The 15,871-nt window shown below is 37.7% G+C and overlaps 1 protein-coding gene and 1 long non-coding RNA gene across 3 annotated transcripts; one reads left to right on the top strand and one right to left on the bottom strand.

Annotated features, from left to right (window-relative positions):
- Positions 1-26: 26 nt before the first annotated feature.
- On the top strand, positions 27-15,236 carry PLK4 (polo like kinase 4). 2 transcript variants are annotated; one of them, XM_035324612.1, is made up of 16 exons: positions 27-229; positions 607-702; positions 1,493-1,588; positions 1,684-1,798; positions 3,151-4,183; positions 5,360-5,460; positions 7,033-7,406; positions 8,326-8,430; positions 8,804-8,906; positions 9,696-9,845; positions 10,726-10,856; positions 11,593-11,684; positions 12,063-12,201; positions 13,261-13,401; positions 14,150-14,256; positions 14,630-15,236. In XM_035324612.1, the coding sequence occupies exons 1-16, from the start codon at positions 200-202 to the stop codon at positions 14,727-14,729; spliced, it is 2,913 nt and encodes a 970-aa protein (XP_035180503.1). In that variant the 5' UTR covers positions 27-199; the 3' UTR covers positions 14,730-15,236. The 2 variants fall into 2 exon arrangements, with proteins under 2 accessions (XP_035180503.1, XP_035180502.1); XM_035324611.1 differs by lacking the exon at positions 27-229 and adding an exon at positions 427-483.
- On the bottom strand, positions 3,590-14,753 carry LOC118166051. Its single transcript, XR_004750327.1, has 4 exons — positions 14,622-14,753; positions 12,342-12,486; positions 9,137-9,139; positions 3,590-3,724 (listed from the first exon to the last, which is right to left on the bottom strand). It is a non-coding gene; the product is annotated as an uncharacterized LOC118166051 (long non-coding RNA).
- Positions 15,237-15,871: the final 635 nt, after the last annotated feature.

Here is a 15,871-nt window from a genome sequence, read left to right as displayed (position 1 = left end):
GGGCGGGGCGGGAGGGCCGGGGCGCGATTTTTCAAAATGGAGGCGGCGGGGGGGGGGAGCGGCCGTCGGGCCCGCGAGCGAGCGGGGCTGGGCCGAGGCGGGCGGCGGCGGGCGGCGTGAGGGCGATGGGGAGCCGCGGCCGGCGCCCCGGGGACAGCTCCTAGCGGCACCCGGACGGGGAGAGCGGCCGGACGGCGCCATGGCGACCTGCATCGGCGAGAGCATAGAGGTGGGCGGGCGGCCGCCATTTGCTGGGGCGAGCCCTGGCTGCGAGGGGCGGCGGTGGCCACCCGGAGACCCGAGGTAGCCCCGGCCGGGGGGGCTGCGGTGGGGCCGAGGCGCTGTGTGGCGCTGCCCGGCGCTGCCATAGCAGCGGGAGCCGGGGGCGGGCGGCGGGAGGGGCGGCGGGAGGCGGCCGGGCGGTGGCGGCGCGGGCGCCCCGCGGGCAGGATGGTACCGAGCGGGGCCGGGAGCGCCCTTCAGGTACCGCTCCGACGGGGTGGGGGGTGGCGGGGCGTGGGGGCTCCCCCGGGGGGCTGCCGGGTGGGAGAGGGGATTTAAAGAGGAGTGGGGTGGGAGTGACAGCGGTGCTGCTTTGCCTTGCAGGATTTCAAGGTGGGGAACCTCCTGGGAAAGGGCTCTTTCGCTGGGGTCTACAGAGCGGTGTCCCTGAAAACTGGTCTGGAAGTGGCTATTAAAATGGTAAGGCAGCCAGCCGAGGGAGTCTCGGCCTTCTTAGAGTCTGGACGAGGGCAGGTTGCAACAGGCTGTGCGTTATGTCGTTGGGCATTTGTGCCTGGTCAGCTGTTTCTAGGTAACTGACGGTTAGATGAGAATTTCCTCCTGAAAGAGGCTGTACCAACAAAAAGACTCTATTGATAGTTTATTGAACGCTTACGTTCCTATTAAAAGAGCTTGAGCTGAAAGACTCACTTCTGGGTGGACATTCAGCCCTATAATTCTTATACAGAAACCTGCAGCCACAAAAACTTAATTTAGATTCCATCTGGCTGGAGAGGTCCTCAGCACAGGTAGGAACCTGCAGCCCTTTAACTTGTAACAGTCTTGAAAAATTTCCCTGACTGCCAGGTCAAACTGTTATGAAAGAAACTCATGTTTCACAGGTGTTTTACTACATCTAATTACAGTTTATAATACTCCTATTTGGCCACCTTTTTAATATCAGCTATACTTAGCTTATCTGCCTGGCAAAATTGGTGTTAGATTTCTCTGCATAACTATTTCAGAAAGCTTTGCTATTAATTTTGGTATTTAAATATTCACACTTGTCTACTTCTGGACACTTGTATGTTCCTGTTTCTCTAAGATACCTGCTCATGAAAAGCACCTAGTAGGCAATATTATATGAAACCTTGCTTATATTTCAGTATTTTCAGGCAAATGTACTATGCATTGAATTTCAAGTTCACCTGAAACTAACATGTGTAATCAGCATTGCAGTACTTAAAAAATCATTGTGTTCTACTTTCAGATAGATAAAAAAGCCATGCACAAAGTTGGAATGGTACAGAGGGTTCAAAATGAGGTGAAAATACATTGTCAGCTAAAGCATCCATCTATACTCGAGGTAAGAATTGTGTTTTTTGTAGCAATAACAGTATATGCAACTTGCTGTATAGTCTACAAAATATATTTTAATGTTTTCATTATTTTCTTTTCCAGCTTTATAACTATTTTGAAGATAGCAACTATGTGTACTTGATACTTGAGATGTGTCACAATGGTGAAATGAGCAGATACATAAAGAACAGAAAGAAACCCTTTTCAGAAGAAGAAGGTAGTTTTTTTTTCTATACAGCTTTCTTCTTTGCACTACCATGTTGGCTTATTCAATAAATTTAATTCTAGTGAACTAAAATAAAAATCCTATCTTACACTGAGAGCTCACTGTCAGTGTAATTTAAAAACTTTAAGTTGGCTATATTATTCTTCTGCGTAGTGTCTCAAAGTCCTGCAAAAAAAAAAAAAGATGAATTGCATTTCTGAGCTTACCCATGTTGTATTTTCTTATAGCTGTCAGTGAGAAGATTTCCATTAGGACGTGGATCACTGAAAGGCTAAGTGGGACAGTGCAGTTCCAAAATAAATTTAAGGGAGATGGAAGCATGCTGCTATGTGCAGTGTTTCAGGCTGCAGACATGTACTGTTCTGTCTTCATCTGATCTGGGTTCAATGGTTAATGCCTATGACAGCTCCCAGAATTACCATGCTGATCTTTTTTGTCCAGTTCTTCCAGTTTAGAAACTGATGGAGAAACAAGGAAACAAGTAATCTTATTTTGTGAAATTCCTAGATCACAGGAGAGGACTAAAGGGGTGCTGTTACAGAGGCATCTGCTGAAGTCAAGTCCACTCCAACACAAATAGTTCATCTGATGGTACCACAGGTCTGAAAGCTGCAAACCACTGGCTCAGATTTAAAGTCTCTTCCCTTGAGAAGAGCTTTCTACTAACGTTTATTGTCTTGCAGTGTTTGCCCTTTGCTAAGAAGAAGAATTGTAAATTGTTTGCTCTAGAAAGTGTGATTCTTAAGATTGCTGTAATGGCAACATCATAACAAATGATGCTGTTTCAGTCTGGATGACGTTTTATTTCTAATGTAATAGAGTAGAAAGATTATCCCAATGTCACTAACATAGGAGACTGAGAAATTGAAATATTGGTAGCCTTGAAGGTTTGCTAATGATAAACCATCCAAGTTGTCTGCAGTATTTTATAATCTGCATATAGTGATGATGCTTGATTTCTTGTATTTGTTTCTGAAAGTGGGGAGTGCAACTTGAATTTTTAAGCTTCTTAAAATTAGGTTTCTGAAAACTTAAGGCAAACTGAAAATATTTCCAGTCATCCTTACATGTTCCTGTTATCAAAGAATCAAATGGATTAATTCATTACAGAACATTCTTTTATGGACTGTCCTAGAACATAGTCATACTGAATTGCTCCAAGCAAGAGAGCAGAAAGTTGTTCCAATCTCATTAGCATGATGCTTAACACCCTTGTAACATCTTCACTTTAAAAAAAAAAAAAAAGGAGGACCAATAGCAGACTTGAAAAGGTTGTTATTTTCAGGACTAAGATTTCAATTATACTACTGAAGCATGTATTATTTTTTTTTTATTTTTGACAGCCCGCCACTTCTTGCATCAAATTATCACGGGTATGCTGTATCTTCATTCTCATGGAATACTGCATCGGGACCTCACTCTTTCTAATCTCTTACTCACCAATAATATGAATGTCAAGATTGCTGATTTTGGACTAGCAACTCAGCTGAAAATGCCTCATGAAAAGCATTATACCATGTGTGGAACTCCGAACTACATTGCTCCAGAGATAGCCACAAGGAGTCCGCATGGACTTGAATCTGATGTATGGTCTTTGGGCTGCATGTTTTACACTCTTCTTATTGGAAAGCCACCTTTTGACACTGACACAGTCAAGAACACACTGAATAAAGTAGTGTTAGCAGATTATGAAATGCCAGCCTTTTTATCAAGAGAGGCACAAGACCTCATTCACAAATTACTCCGCAAAAATCCAGCAGATCGTTTGAGTCTTTCCTCTGTGTTGGATCATCCTTTTATGTCCAGGTGCAGGTCTACACGGAGCAAAGATTCAGGAACTTCAGAAGATTCCATGGACAGCGGAAACGCTACAATCTCTACAACCTTTACAGGCTCTTCCAGCATCAGTACCAGTGGCTGTTTGAAGGAAAAGAAGAAGCTGTTAGTGGGGCAGCCACTCCCAAATAAAATTACTTTTTTTCCTAAAAACAAGAATTCCAGTAACATTTCATCTGTAGATGGAAGCGGTTCTTTTCATCAATGGGGAATTCAGGGAAAAGAAATTGGCGTAACTGGCAGGGGAAGAACCATGCAACCTGCTGAAGAGAGACCACATTCCCGCTACCTCCGAAGAGCCCACTCTTCAGATAGGTCTGGCGCATCCCATAGCCAGACTCAAGGAATATCAAATATTGTTGAGAGATGTCACTCAGTGGAACTGCTTTCCAAGCCTAGAGCAGATACAAGGGAAAACACAGAATGCTTTTCACCTGCAAGCAGCTACACTGATGTTGGAGAAATATTTAAGGAAAAGACTTCTAGTAGTTCTGGTCCTTTTGAAAGGCAAATGTCTCCACCTGTAAAAGATCAACCACAGTAAGAATCAGTTTTTATTAAGATGAAATGTAGAGCTGTCCCATGTTAAGTGAGTTTTTTTTCCTGGTACTAGACTGCAGTTAAGTGCCCAAAGTGTCTCTGCTTATAGGTTGAATACAAATATAAAGAAGGTGATAATTGATGCTGTTGCTAATGTAGAGGTTTACTTTCCCAATAGTCCATCTTAAAGTTCGTAGATGCAGCATGCCTACCAGCTGTATTGTAGCTTTTATTTATCCTGGTAATACTTGATTATTTACTTATTCCCATGTGCAGCAAGGTGAATATTTCATTCCCCACAGTAATTGTAGTAGGGGACCCTTGCTAACTGCTCGTTTTAGAAATACAGATTAGGGTAGAAGTCATTCAGAGTATGACTGCCAATGTATATACTTGCTGCTCTGTTTTTTTTTAGTTCATCTTTAACTGTGCCTTATACCTAGACAAGATGAAAAGGAAAAAAAAAAAAAGCTGTCTAAGTACAAGTTAAGGATTATAAGATGAGCAATGCTTTCTGCACTTGGGGTAAAAACAAACAAACAAAAAACACCTTCAAAGTTACCTGAAACTTAGTTCTGTCCTTAGAAGTTCTGGATGAAAATCCTGGCTTCTTTCTTCATATCTGAATATCTGACAGGCTTTCCTAGCTCATACAAACTAGCCCAGGTGTCAAAACTGCAAGGGATGCTACGATGTTTGTGTGTAGGAGGCCTGAGCTTCACTTCGTGTGCACTGCTGTGCAACAAAAATCCTTTGTTGTAATAATCTGTGCATGCTCACAAGTTACTTTTATTTTTTTCCCATTATCAGAGTAATAAAGGACATTCTCCTGTGTTTAATGCAAGGGCTATTGCATATCCTAGTTCCTGCTTTCCACTCTGTGTGAAGAAGTGGCAACCTTGTGTGTGGTTTCATTTGTTCTTATTTGTAAAGTATTTCAGACTTGATTCATGCTAAAAATTAGTGCTAACTTTTTATTACACTTGGAAATGGGTTTTTATGAATGTTCCTTGTGAAAAGAGAAGCGAGTTTCATGCTGTCTTGCAGCTGCAAAATGCTGTCTGAATTTCTTAAACATTGTAAAGGTTGTGGTTTCTGCAGCTGCAGCATCGTAACTTCTGTTGTGCAAGTGTCTTTGATGTAACTTTGATTACATGTGTAACTTTTATTTTGCAGCTCGGATTATCTTTGCCCAATGAAGCCCCACCTTGGTTTGTTAGAGCAGAAGTCCCAGGCTGAAACAATGCAGCAGTGGCTTGGAAGCATGCAAACAAGTGGTGCGTTAGTAAGCGATTGTGTATTTTTGCACTCCAGTTATAGTTGTCCTGTAACTGTTTCTGTTTTACCAAATTTAACTTCATTAAACTCATGATAGAAGCAATTGGCCAAGTAACTGATATTGGAGAAAAACGCTGGCATCCTAAATATCAGTGGTTGGATGTTAACAGAAGCCACTGCAGACACAAGACCTTCTTTGTGAAGGAAAAGCATGGGAGACCCTAAACTGACTTGTCACTGCCAAAAATGGACAGAGCTATTGAAAGAGGCAAAATGATTTCCAGTATCACTAATCTGTGAAATCACTCTAAAGCAAGAACTGTGCCATTGATAATATTTTGTTCTCTCTTTTGGACTAAGCTGTAATGTTTTAAATGTCCTGAGGTAGGAAATTCAGAAGGCTTTGTAGTTCTCCCCAAGTTGTTGAGCTGGTGTAATGAGCTACATTTAACTGCCTTCAGAACAGTGAAGAAATTGTTGTATTTGAACGCTTAGCTTCCTAAAATAAGGTCGTCTTCTTTTTTTCAGTATTTCAGCAAAAATAAATAGGGCCACAAAGAGGGAAATGCAATTTTAGAACCTGCCCAATTATTCACTTCTGACCTGAATCATTTATAAATATATATGACAGAAGATTGGCAGGTGACTCAAGCTCTGTTAATTCAGTTGTGCAAATATGCCTTAAGAGAAAATGTGACCTCAGAAAATGAGAGAAAGATAATTAGGCTGCAGAAGGAGGGGTGGAGGAAAGGACAAAAGAGACAGAAGGGAAGGAGGTTTTCTTTGTTATGAATCATATTACAACATTTTCAACTAGCGTAATTCAATCATAGAGTGATCATAAATCCATTCTGTTTTCTTTTGTTCTGATATTACTGGACTCCTTCCCTTTGTGTGTATAGGGAATTGGAATCATGACACATGGGCATGATGGAGTAATCCTACTTAATTTTTGGTCCCTCCTCAGCTGTTCTGCAACGTGACAGGAGGAGTACATTACTTGTTTGGGTGAGGCCCCTTTGATATTTAGGCTCTTGTTCAAGGGCTTGAATATCAAAACTAGAGAAGTGGTTTTAAGAAGTTTAATTAAAAAAAAAAGTGACTGGGAATAAAACACAGGTTTTGGAGTGTGCAGTTAACATTTGGAGCAATAAAACCTGGTTGATGTTAAAACACTAGTTAGCTAAACTGCAACCTCAGTGAAACTTGGAGGTTATCTGAATGGCAATTAAACTGGCTTTCAACAGATCAATTCTTGGTGAAGTATATATTTGAATTAGTGTTTTCTTTAGCAATGCTTTTGCAAGGTGATTTGATGCATGTTAAGACCAAAGGCTGTCATAACTGAGATATATAGTAACATTTTTTTTTAAAATAAACACAAATTTTATAAGGGCTGATAGTGATTGGCACCTAAGTCATAGCCTAACAATTTGGACTGATTACAGAAATCATTCTCCACTTAAATAAGCCTTCTAACATGTTATTTTGAAAAACCTTTTTTTAAAAGTGACTTTTTCCCCCTTACTAAGGCTCTTTAAATTTCCAATGTATTTTTACAATGATTTCAGGTCAGTTGAGACCACCTGCAGACCTAACTGGCAGCAGCAGTGCACATGGAGGTTTCCAGTACCATCTGGATGGGCAGCAAGATGCATCAAGAAATGTGTGGAACACCTTGAAAGACATCAGGAATCATGATGCATCCCTTGACATCCCTCCACACTCTTTAAACCAGAGAAACCCAATGAAATACATCTCTGAAGTTCCCTGCCAGTCTGAGAAAGTTCAGTCATCTTCGTGTGGCCTTTGGTCAACTACAGAACAAAACCAAGCATGGGGCAAGGAACCACCAGCACATCAGAAACCTACACTGCGAAGTACAGTATTGCCTCTCAACGCTCACAGGCTAAAACCGATCAGGCAAAAAACAAAAAATGCAGTGGTATGTGTCAGTTCTCAGAACTAAAAGAACTTAATTTTTAAATAGCGTGAATCTCTTTAGAAATCACTTGGAAAATCAGAAACATTTGCTCTTCTAAAAATCTGTAATAAGATTATATGAATCTATATTACTAGTGATTAAATTCAAAGTTATATCAATAAGATGCATCTTAGCTTTTCTGGATATGGAACACTGCAACCTGGTGGCTACTTCTTGCAAATGTTGACATTGTACTGTTTCTAGCTTACGAGCAAAGAAACTGTAGGTAGACATAAGAAATATTAAGTGCATATATACATCATATAGTTCCAAACATCTGCACTGCTTATCTGTATAATATCTTTAAATATTAAGATTTTAACTATGTCCAATACGCCAAATATTTTTTTTTAGAATTGGGTAAATAACTGGATTAGAAATGAAAACAGTCTTGCTCTCCAATACTTGAATGTTTTTCTATATTGTTTTTTCATCCCTAACTTGTGGGTGAGGAAGAAAGCAAAAGAAATTCTTGTAATCCTTACTGCTCACGTGATTTTTCTGGTTGGTCTGTTTCTGGTTTCTTCTGTTTTTTTTTTGTTTATTTTTTTTTACTGTCCTGCTCACCTGTTCACCCTCCTCCCTTTCTTTTTTCTAAAGAACATAATAGAGCCAACTGGTGTTAGTTTGATTTGTCAGCTAACAAGCCACACCCTTGCTCACCAGGTTTATAAACTTCAGTCATGAAGAAACACCGTTTTAATAGACCTAGCAGTGAAAGTTATTGTAAGAAGTATTGATCAGTTTGCACTATATTCTAGAAATATTATGGTCCTTATATTTTTAGAAAGCTGTGTTCGTAAACCATTTGTAGAAAAATGTTAAATTAGATTGCCAGAGAATAAGGTTTTTTGGTCTAACTTGTATTTCTTAATTTTAGGTGAGCATTCTAGATACTGGGGAAGTGTGTATGGAATTTCTAAAAGAACACCATTCACAAGAATTTGTGAAAGAAGTTCTCAGAATATCTTGTGATGGAAATGTGGTGAGACTTATTGGTTTCTTTATTGTAATATTAAATTTGCAGTACTCTGTTATTTAAATGCTTATTAATTTTCATTTAAGCAATTATTTGCTATGATTTATGGTTATAAATTATTTGTTTAGGAATGCAATTAGCCATTGCAAATAGCCTCCTCCCCTGCACCCCCACCCCTGCTGTGGTACAGATGTAGGTAGCAAGCAATTATTTCATAGCAAGATTGGACTTGACTTAGAGAACAGTGAAGTATTGCTGAAAACTACAGCTGTTAAATAATCACTTAGTGGAACAGGACAGTTCATGGTATATTATGGTAATTAAACTGACTTGTTTCCATGTGAGTTGCAAATGTAAACACCATTTTTCCTTTTTGTAGATTGCAGTTTATCATCCAAATGAAGGAAGAGGCTTCCTTCTTGATGACAGACCTCCTGCTCTTCCTGAAGACATCTGTATGTATAATTTTGACAACTTGCCAGGTAACATTACATTTATTTTAAAACTATTAAGATTCAGTTAAGCATCAGATTAATCATGTTTGAGACTTACTAGTTTTTACCTGCTACTCAAATAATCAGGAGGATAAAAACACTTTTCAAAATAAGCTGAAAACTACAGTTTAGATGGAATTTTTCAGAAACTTCTGGAACTTGATGAGACTGAACCCACAGGTTTTAAGCCATTTTATATTGCAATTATAAGGAGTCACTTGCTCTCTTTACAATGCAGTTTAAACTGAGGCTTTCATATTCTGGTAATTCACATTGGAAGATGTTTTAATCAAATTTAAAACAGCAACTTTAATTTGCATTTCATAATACTTATTGCATGGGGCAAGAAGGGGAAAAAATATATATTTGAAAGCATTAACAATGTTTAATCTAAAGAAAAGAACAAACATAAGCTAACTACAAATTCTTAAAAGACAAGCAGACTGCTCTACTAACTAGAGGTCAAAGACAAGTTTTGCCTGAAGTTAGGAAACCAGCTGGACCATGTTACCTTCATAAATGATGGATGCAGTGCTTTCCTCTATGTTGTTGAGGTTATGAACTATGCTAATAGAAGAAACAGTTACTGAAGATGTGAACTTTTCTTAAAAAAAAAAGTTAGTAGAAATTGAATTTAGCATTTTTAAGCGTATTTCTCTGAACTATTTAGATGTTATTTACAGCCTTCATCTGTAAAATATGTATTTTAAATTATTTTTTTCAAGCTGATATACAGTGTTTAATCTGACTGATAAATGTTTTAATTTTTTTTTTTAGAAAAGTACTGGAAAAAATACCAGTATGCAGCCAAGTTTGTGCAGTTAGTAAGAACAAAAACCCCCAAAGTTACCTTCTACACAAGATATGCCAAGTGCATGTTGATGGAAAATTCACCCACTGCAGACGTTGAAATTTGTTTTTATGATGGTATGTATTCACTTTTGCAAGTGGTTATTTTTATTAAAGCTGCACTAAAAATGTTGCCAAACAAAACTTCAGGTTGAAGAAAATACTAGAAACAAGACTTTGCCACTTAGCACTTTACCACATTCTAGCATTCACAGATGAATTTGTTCGTTAGTTTCTTTCTGCTATCTTCTTTCTCATGTACATGACAGAAGTATTGCTAAGCTACACCTTGTTACCTTTCATTAATTCATTTCATTTCTTTGGATCTACTTTTTATAGTTAACCTACTTAGTGAAAGGTGTGTCCCTACATCAAGCTTTCCATTGTTAACTTGAGACAGTGACTGTCTTCTCCAACTTTCTCTCCCTTGTTAATCCAGACTGCACTGACTATTGTTTTCTCACTAGAGACCACTGTGAAATAGTTTGATTTGCCACTTAGGTAGACATATACATAGAATTTATGGTTTTAAGAACCATTTAGTAACAGTTCTGTGATTGTGTGGAATGCTTTTGAAAGAATGTGTATCTTTAAAACCATATTAAATACTAATAGATTGTATTTAACTGATTCTTGACAGTGCTATTAGAGATGGCAATTTTGTCTCAGATTAATGTTTAGAAGGGCATTTGTTAATAGGTAATAAATGCATCATTCAACCTACATAAGTAGTGGTATTTGGTCAAAGAAAATGTTCCACTAACTAACATCACAGTCCCAATTTAAGTGGCGTTTGTTTCTCCTAGATGCACAGAGCTCAACCAGGAGCAGTTCTATTGTTGTAGTAATTCTTATGTCAGTGAGTTACATTTTAGTAGAGTACAATGTAACCCTGGGGATCTCTATTTCATAGATGCTAGCATTTTATACAAATCAGACTAGAAAATGCTTTTTACAGGAGCAAAGATACACAAGACAGCTGGTATAACTCGTGTGATTGAAAAATCAGGGAAATCCTTCACTTTGAAAGGAGAAACTGAAACAGGTTTGAAGAAGGAAATACAAGTATATATGGATCATGCAAATGAGGTAAATGGTTTTATATAGCCCTTTCAAATGCAAAGCAACCTTTGAAGATTCATTCTTTCACTAATCTGCCTCAAATGTTGCTTTTCATGTTTTTCATTATGGTGATAAGAATGGTGAAGTGCTTTTGGTAGTGGTGGGTTTTAGGCTGTTTCTTTTTTCTTTTTTTGAAAGAGCGAATATCAGTGTAGTGGTAACAGTAACCTGCCTCAAGATTAACACTGCCTCAAAGACTGTTAGAGGAAATTGTTTACTAGAGTCTAAAGCATGTTTGCCTGCCTAGTGGAGGGTTTAAACAGAACAGGCAGAGCTGCTTTATGTGATTTTTAAAGAGGCAACAGCTGCCAGGTGTTTAACTGGTCTGCTTGCTATGCCTTCTCATGTTTCATGTCACCCAGTTAGTAGTCACAAGAGTAGTTATGGTCTTGAACTTGGGAAATGGTAAAAATTTCCAATTCTGCCTTTCTTTTGTTCTGTAGTTTGCTGGAATAGAATTCAGGGGTCTGTTGTTTCCCTGTCTATTCCTGCTAAAAGAGGAGGAGCTGTGGTTATTACAAATAATTCCAGATATGCTGAAGCTACGGGAGTAACAGTAATATAGCTTTTTTTTTTTAGTTGCCTTCATGGTACATGAATACAGCTATTACCGATATTCAGTACCATTGGAAAAAAGCATTTCCATGTGTAGGCAGTCAAACCCTTCTCACTTAAAACTTTAACAAGCTCTTTCTAATTCCAGGGACATCGTATATGCCTTGCACTGGAATCTGCTATTTTGGAAGAAGAAAAAAGGAGTGAAAGCATTCCGTTTTTTCCAATAATTGTGGGAAGGTAGTGTTTTCACTAGTACATATTTACACATTTGCATATTCCTCCTAAGCAGCCTGTTGCAGCTAATGTTAGCAGAAGCCCGGGTTGTTTAGCAGAGGCTCATAGTCATTAGCAAGATAATCATCAACTTCATAGCATGTATAAAAAAATATCGTTCTGGACCTGGCTACCCTTCTTTTGATACTAAGATAAAATACACTTGTGGGTTCAGACTAAACCAGGCTAATAAATAGCATGTGTAAAAACAAGTCTGCAGAAAACTAGTGTTCTCTAGTGCTTTGTACAGTCTGTGGTTAACTGAATGAAAAGCTAGGTCTCCTCACTTGTTACTTTAGACCCTTTTGGTAAGACCTCTTCACATTTGTCTCATTTTTTCAGAAAACCTGGCAATACTGAATCACCAAAGGCTCTAGTGCCTTCATTGTTGGACAATACAAACTGTTCAAAAGAAGTTATGGCACTGGATAGGAATATAGCTGCCAGTTCTACTCCAGTTCAGACTCCAAACTGTACTCCTGTAAGTACACAAGAACAAGTGGAGACTGCTATCCAGCAGGAAATGAAGTATTGTTATTTTATTTTCATGTAATTGTATAGATGTATGCTTTTATTAACTGAGCATGCTGGCTAGAAATGTTTATTTTTACTTCTACTAACCTGAGATATCTGGAATTAAGATCATCTGAGAAGTCCATGTATTCCAAAACTTTGTCAACAATGTCTCCTGGGAACATAGGTTGACAATTGTATACTTGTGTTATGCAGAACTGTCTTGAATTTGGAGGGCTCTGTGTCCTCGGGCCTGTGTATTAAATGGTAGTCACAAAAGATATGAGCACTTGAGGCTATCGATCTGAAATAGTGTTAATTTTAAAAAAGGCTAAATGTAAACATATTTATATACATATAGCCAATAAAGCTTTTTGTGCAGTTTCATCAATTTGTTTGAAAGACCTGCCAAGCTTCAATTGCTGCATCACAGTCCCGATAAAGCGTTCTTAGCTGAATGAATTCTATTAGTCTTAGTACACAGAGTTTGTATGAGCTTCACTTCCTTGAATTGATGTGCACCCCTGTTCTTTGATTGTTTAGTGCACATCCTTTATACAGAATCTGCCAGTTTTCACTCAGCTGAAATGAAGCTAGTAACAAAAATTCCTTTGGGCTTCAGCACTAGTATTGATTTTTACACTGAGTTAATGTTAAGCTTCACCAGAAGCTCTTAGTTTCAGCATTTAAACAATTTTCCTGAAGATGGATAGGGTTTCCTGCCAATCAAATACACACACACACACACACACACACACACACACAAAAAAACAGATTAAGTAGGAAGCCTTTCCTTTGTGAGTACAGGGAATCAGTGGAAAAAGTGTTGTAATACAATATGGAGGAGGTCAGGAAATCCTGAGTGTTTTTTACAACATAATGCTGCTAAATGAAGCTTAGAGACTAAATCCTTCTGTATATAGGAAAAGATTAAGGAAAAAAAGATGGTAATTAACCACTATAGTTAGTACATAATCTGTTGGCTTTAATACTAAGACTGCTAATACCGTGCATTTCTGGGTTTTAGGTGGTGTCATATGAGAAGTCCACATTTATGGCTAATGCTGCTGCAGCTACATGCTCCTCCATTCATCAGACAGAATGCAGCCCAAATTCAGCCCAACTTTTAAAATCTGTCTTTGTGAAAAATGTTGGTTGGGCTTCGCAGGTAAGAAGTGAATACCAAAATTCCAAAAGCATGTTGGGTAAATGCTATGGTGAACTACTTAAGTAGAAGAAACCCAAGTTCAGTATTTCAGTTCTATTTGCCATGAATTTCCTATGATTACTACTGCCTCTGAGTGCCTTCTGTCATGTAAATTTCCCTCGAGAAAAAAGTTGAAGCTGTTAGGATTTTAGCTGTTCATCAATGTAGCGGTAAAGGTGCTATGGCAAAGCGTTTTTTATTGGAAAGCTACCAGTGCTGTGCAAGGTGACTGAATCTCCCAGTGCAGCAGGAAAAGCTGTTTTCTGACACACAACTGTTTCCTTGCTGCTCTTCTCTGGTACCAGATTTAGATTTAAAAAATGTTCTCAGCAATCCAGATACAGAAATCTTGCTATCCTAACAAAGGAACAGATTAATTTATATTTAAACTTTAAAATGTGTGTACTCAAACAAAATGGTCCTTCTATTTTATGTTCACTAACTCTGAGTTGTTAATTAAAGATAATTCTTTAACTCAATGAAAAGGACACTAAATCTGAATATCTGAAACTCTGGGAATTCTGGCTCTTGAAACTGTAAGACACTACTATTTACTAAAAAGTAGCATACATATAATCATTGAAAGAGTGGCCTAGATACCGAAGTCACTTCAGCTTGGAAGAAGTTTCTGCTTCACTTAATAGGATATTTCTAGGTGTGCAATCTTGTGTTTTATGTCCACAAATGACACTGCAACTTGTCTTGTTAGCTGACCAGTGGAGCAGTATGGGTTCAGTTTAATGATGGATCCCAACTGGTAGCCCAGGCAGGTGTTTCTTCTATCACTTACACCTCTCCAGATGGCCAGACAACTAGGTGAGTCTTGTTACTGCCATAAAAATAGCTCAGTCTGCTGTCAGTTTAAGACTCTTTAACCTAAGGTAAACTTCATAGCTGCTGTTCTTTTTTATTACTATTAAAACTCAGATTAAAATAAAAACTATTTAAGAATGTGTCTGTCCCAAATTCATATATTAAATATATGATCAAGCAACTTTTTTTTCATGTTTGAGTATAACATACCTATAACTAATAACTTTAAAATAATTATGATGTAGTAATTTAAAGATTAAAAAAATATTCCAGTGGTTAGCGTATTTACAGATCAGTTTCTAAATCCTTATACTGTTCTGAAGTAAAATAACTTATTGCAAGCATCTAAACTTTGTATTCTTATTTACCTTTGTAGATATGGAGAAAACGATAAGTTGCCAGAATACATCAAAGAGAAGCTGCACTGTCTGTCTTCTATTCTTGTGATGTTTACCAATCCAGCTGGTCCTCACTGATAAAAGCAAAGCAGGTGTTGGGGCACAAGAGCTTAAACTCACTCACTGATATTAAAGTAACTGATTTTACTCAGCTTATCCAGAAATTCTTCCAAAAATTGGTTTAAAAAAAAAAATAGGAAAGGAAGGGTTGTTGTGTTTATGTAGCACATTGCTTGTAAATTATTTTACAAAAACACGTTTTTCCTCAAAATGATGGATAAATTTGCTCAAGCAAGATCTTGAACAAATTAGTTCTAAATGACCTCAACATTTTGGAAATCTGAATCTATTGTATTTTTTCTTTCTCCACTGCTTACTCAAGTGCTAAAGATCAAGGAAAATGCATCTGTGCTGTTGAAGTGTTTGTATTTGTAAATAACTTGTATTTTTATGTCTTACAAGTAATATATGTAAATATGTACATGTTTTATAACTGTTTTTATTTTTGTAGCAGCAGCTTTTAATTTCCCTGCACAAGCATTTTATACCAAAAAAAATAAATGCAGTGGTAATTGTCTAGATCTATTTGTTTGGTATTGAAGTTCAGTGAGAGCCTTTTCCTGTAAGTAGTAAGCTTAACTATACTAGAAACTGATGTAATACCTTAAGAGTATGGTGGGTTGGGATTTTAAGGATGTGTGAAGCTTGGGGCAAGAGAGTATAAAATTGTTGCACAAAGTATCTTCTAACTTGTAAAACTTAAAATATTGCACAGTGGTTTACTTAATGTTTTACCTCTGCAGTAGAGATCATTGAAATATATACAGATGATGTTTGATAGGAAAGCAAATTGTACATGGTGTAGTTACTGATCAATTTGTTACTTCATAGGAATTTTACCTTACGCATTATGAACCACACTATTAGAGATGTGTAACAAACTGAAGAGCATTATGAGAAACTATTGGAAAGCATGTAACTTCACCTGTGCTAACATTTCTACTTATATCAACACACTTTTATTGAATGACAGTATGGTGAGAACTTAACTCTTAGTCTTTGATAAACATGTGTACATATGTACATAAATACCTCCTTTTCAGATTAAATGTAACATTTTAATTGTAAGACCCCTGACTTTTCAAGTACCAAGTTATTCTTGATGAGATGTAGATTGGCACTGAATATTAAAAACCCTGTAATATCACTTGTTATTTTCT

Source organism: Oxyura jamaicensis, chromosome 4, assembly GCF_011077185.1.
Source record: "Oxyura jamaicensis isolate SHBP4307 breed ruddy duck chromosome 4, BPBGC_Ojam_1.0, whole genome shotgun sequence".
Taxonomy (NCBI): Eukaryota; Metazoa; Chordata; class Aves; order Anseriformes; family Anatidae; genus Oxyura; species Oxyura jamaicensis.
This window is presented reverse-complemented; position numbering and strand designations above follow the sequence as displayed.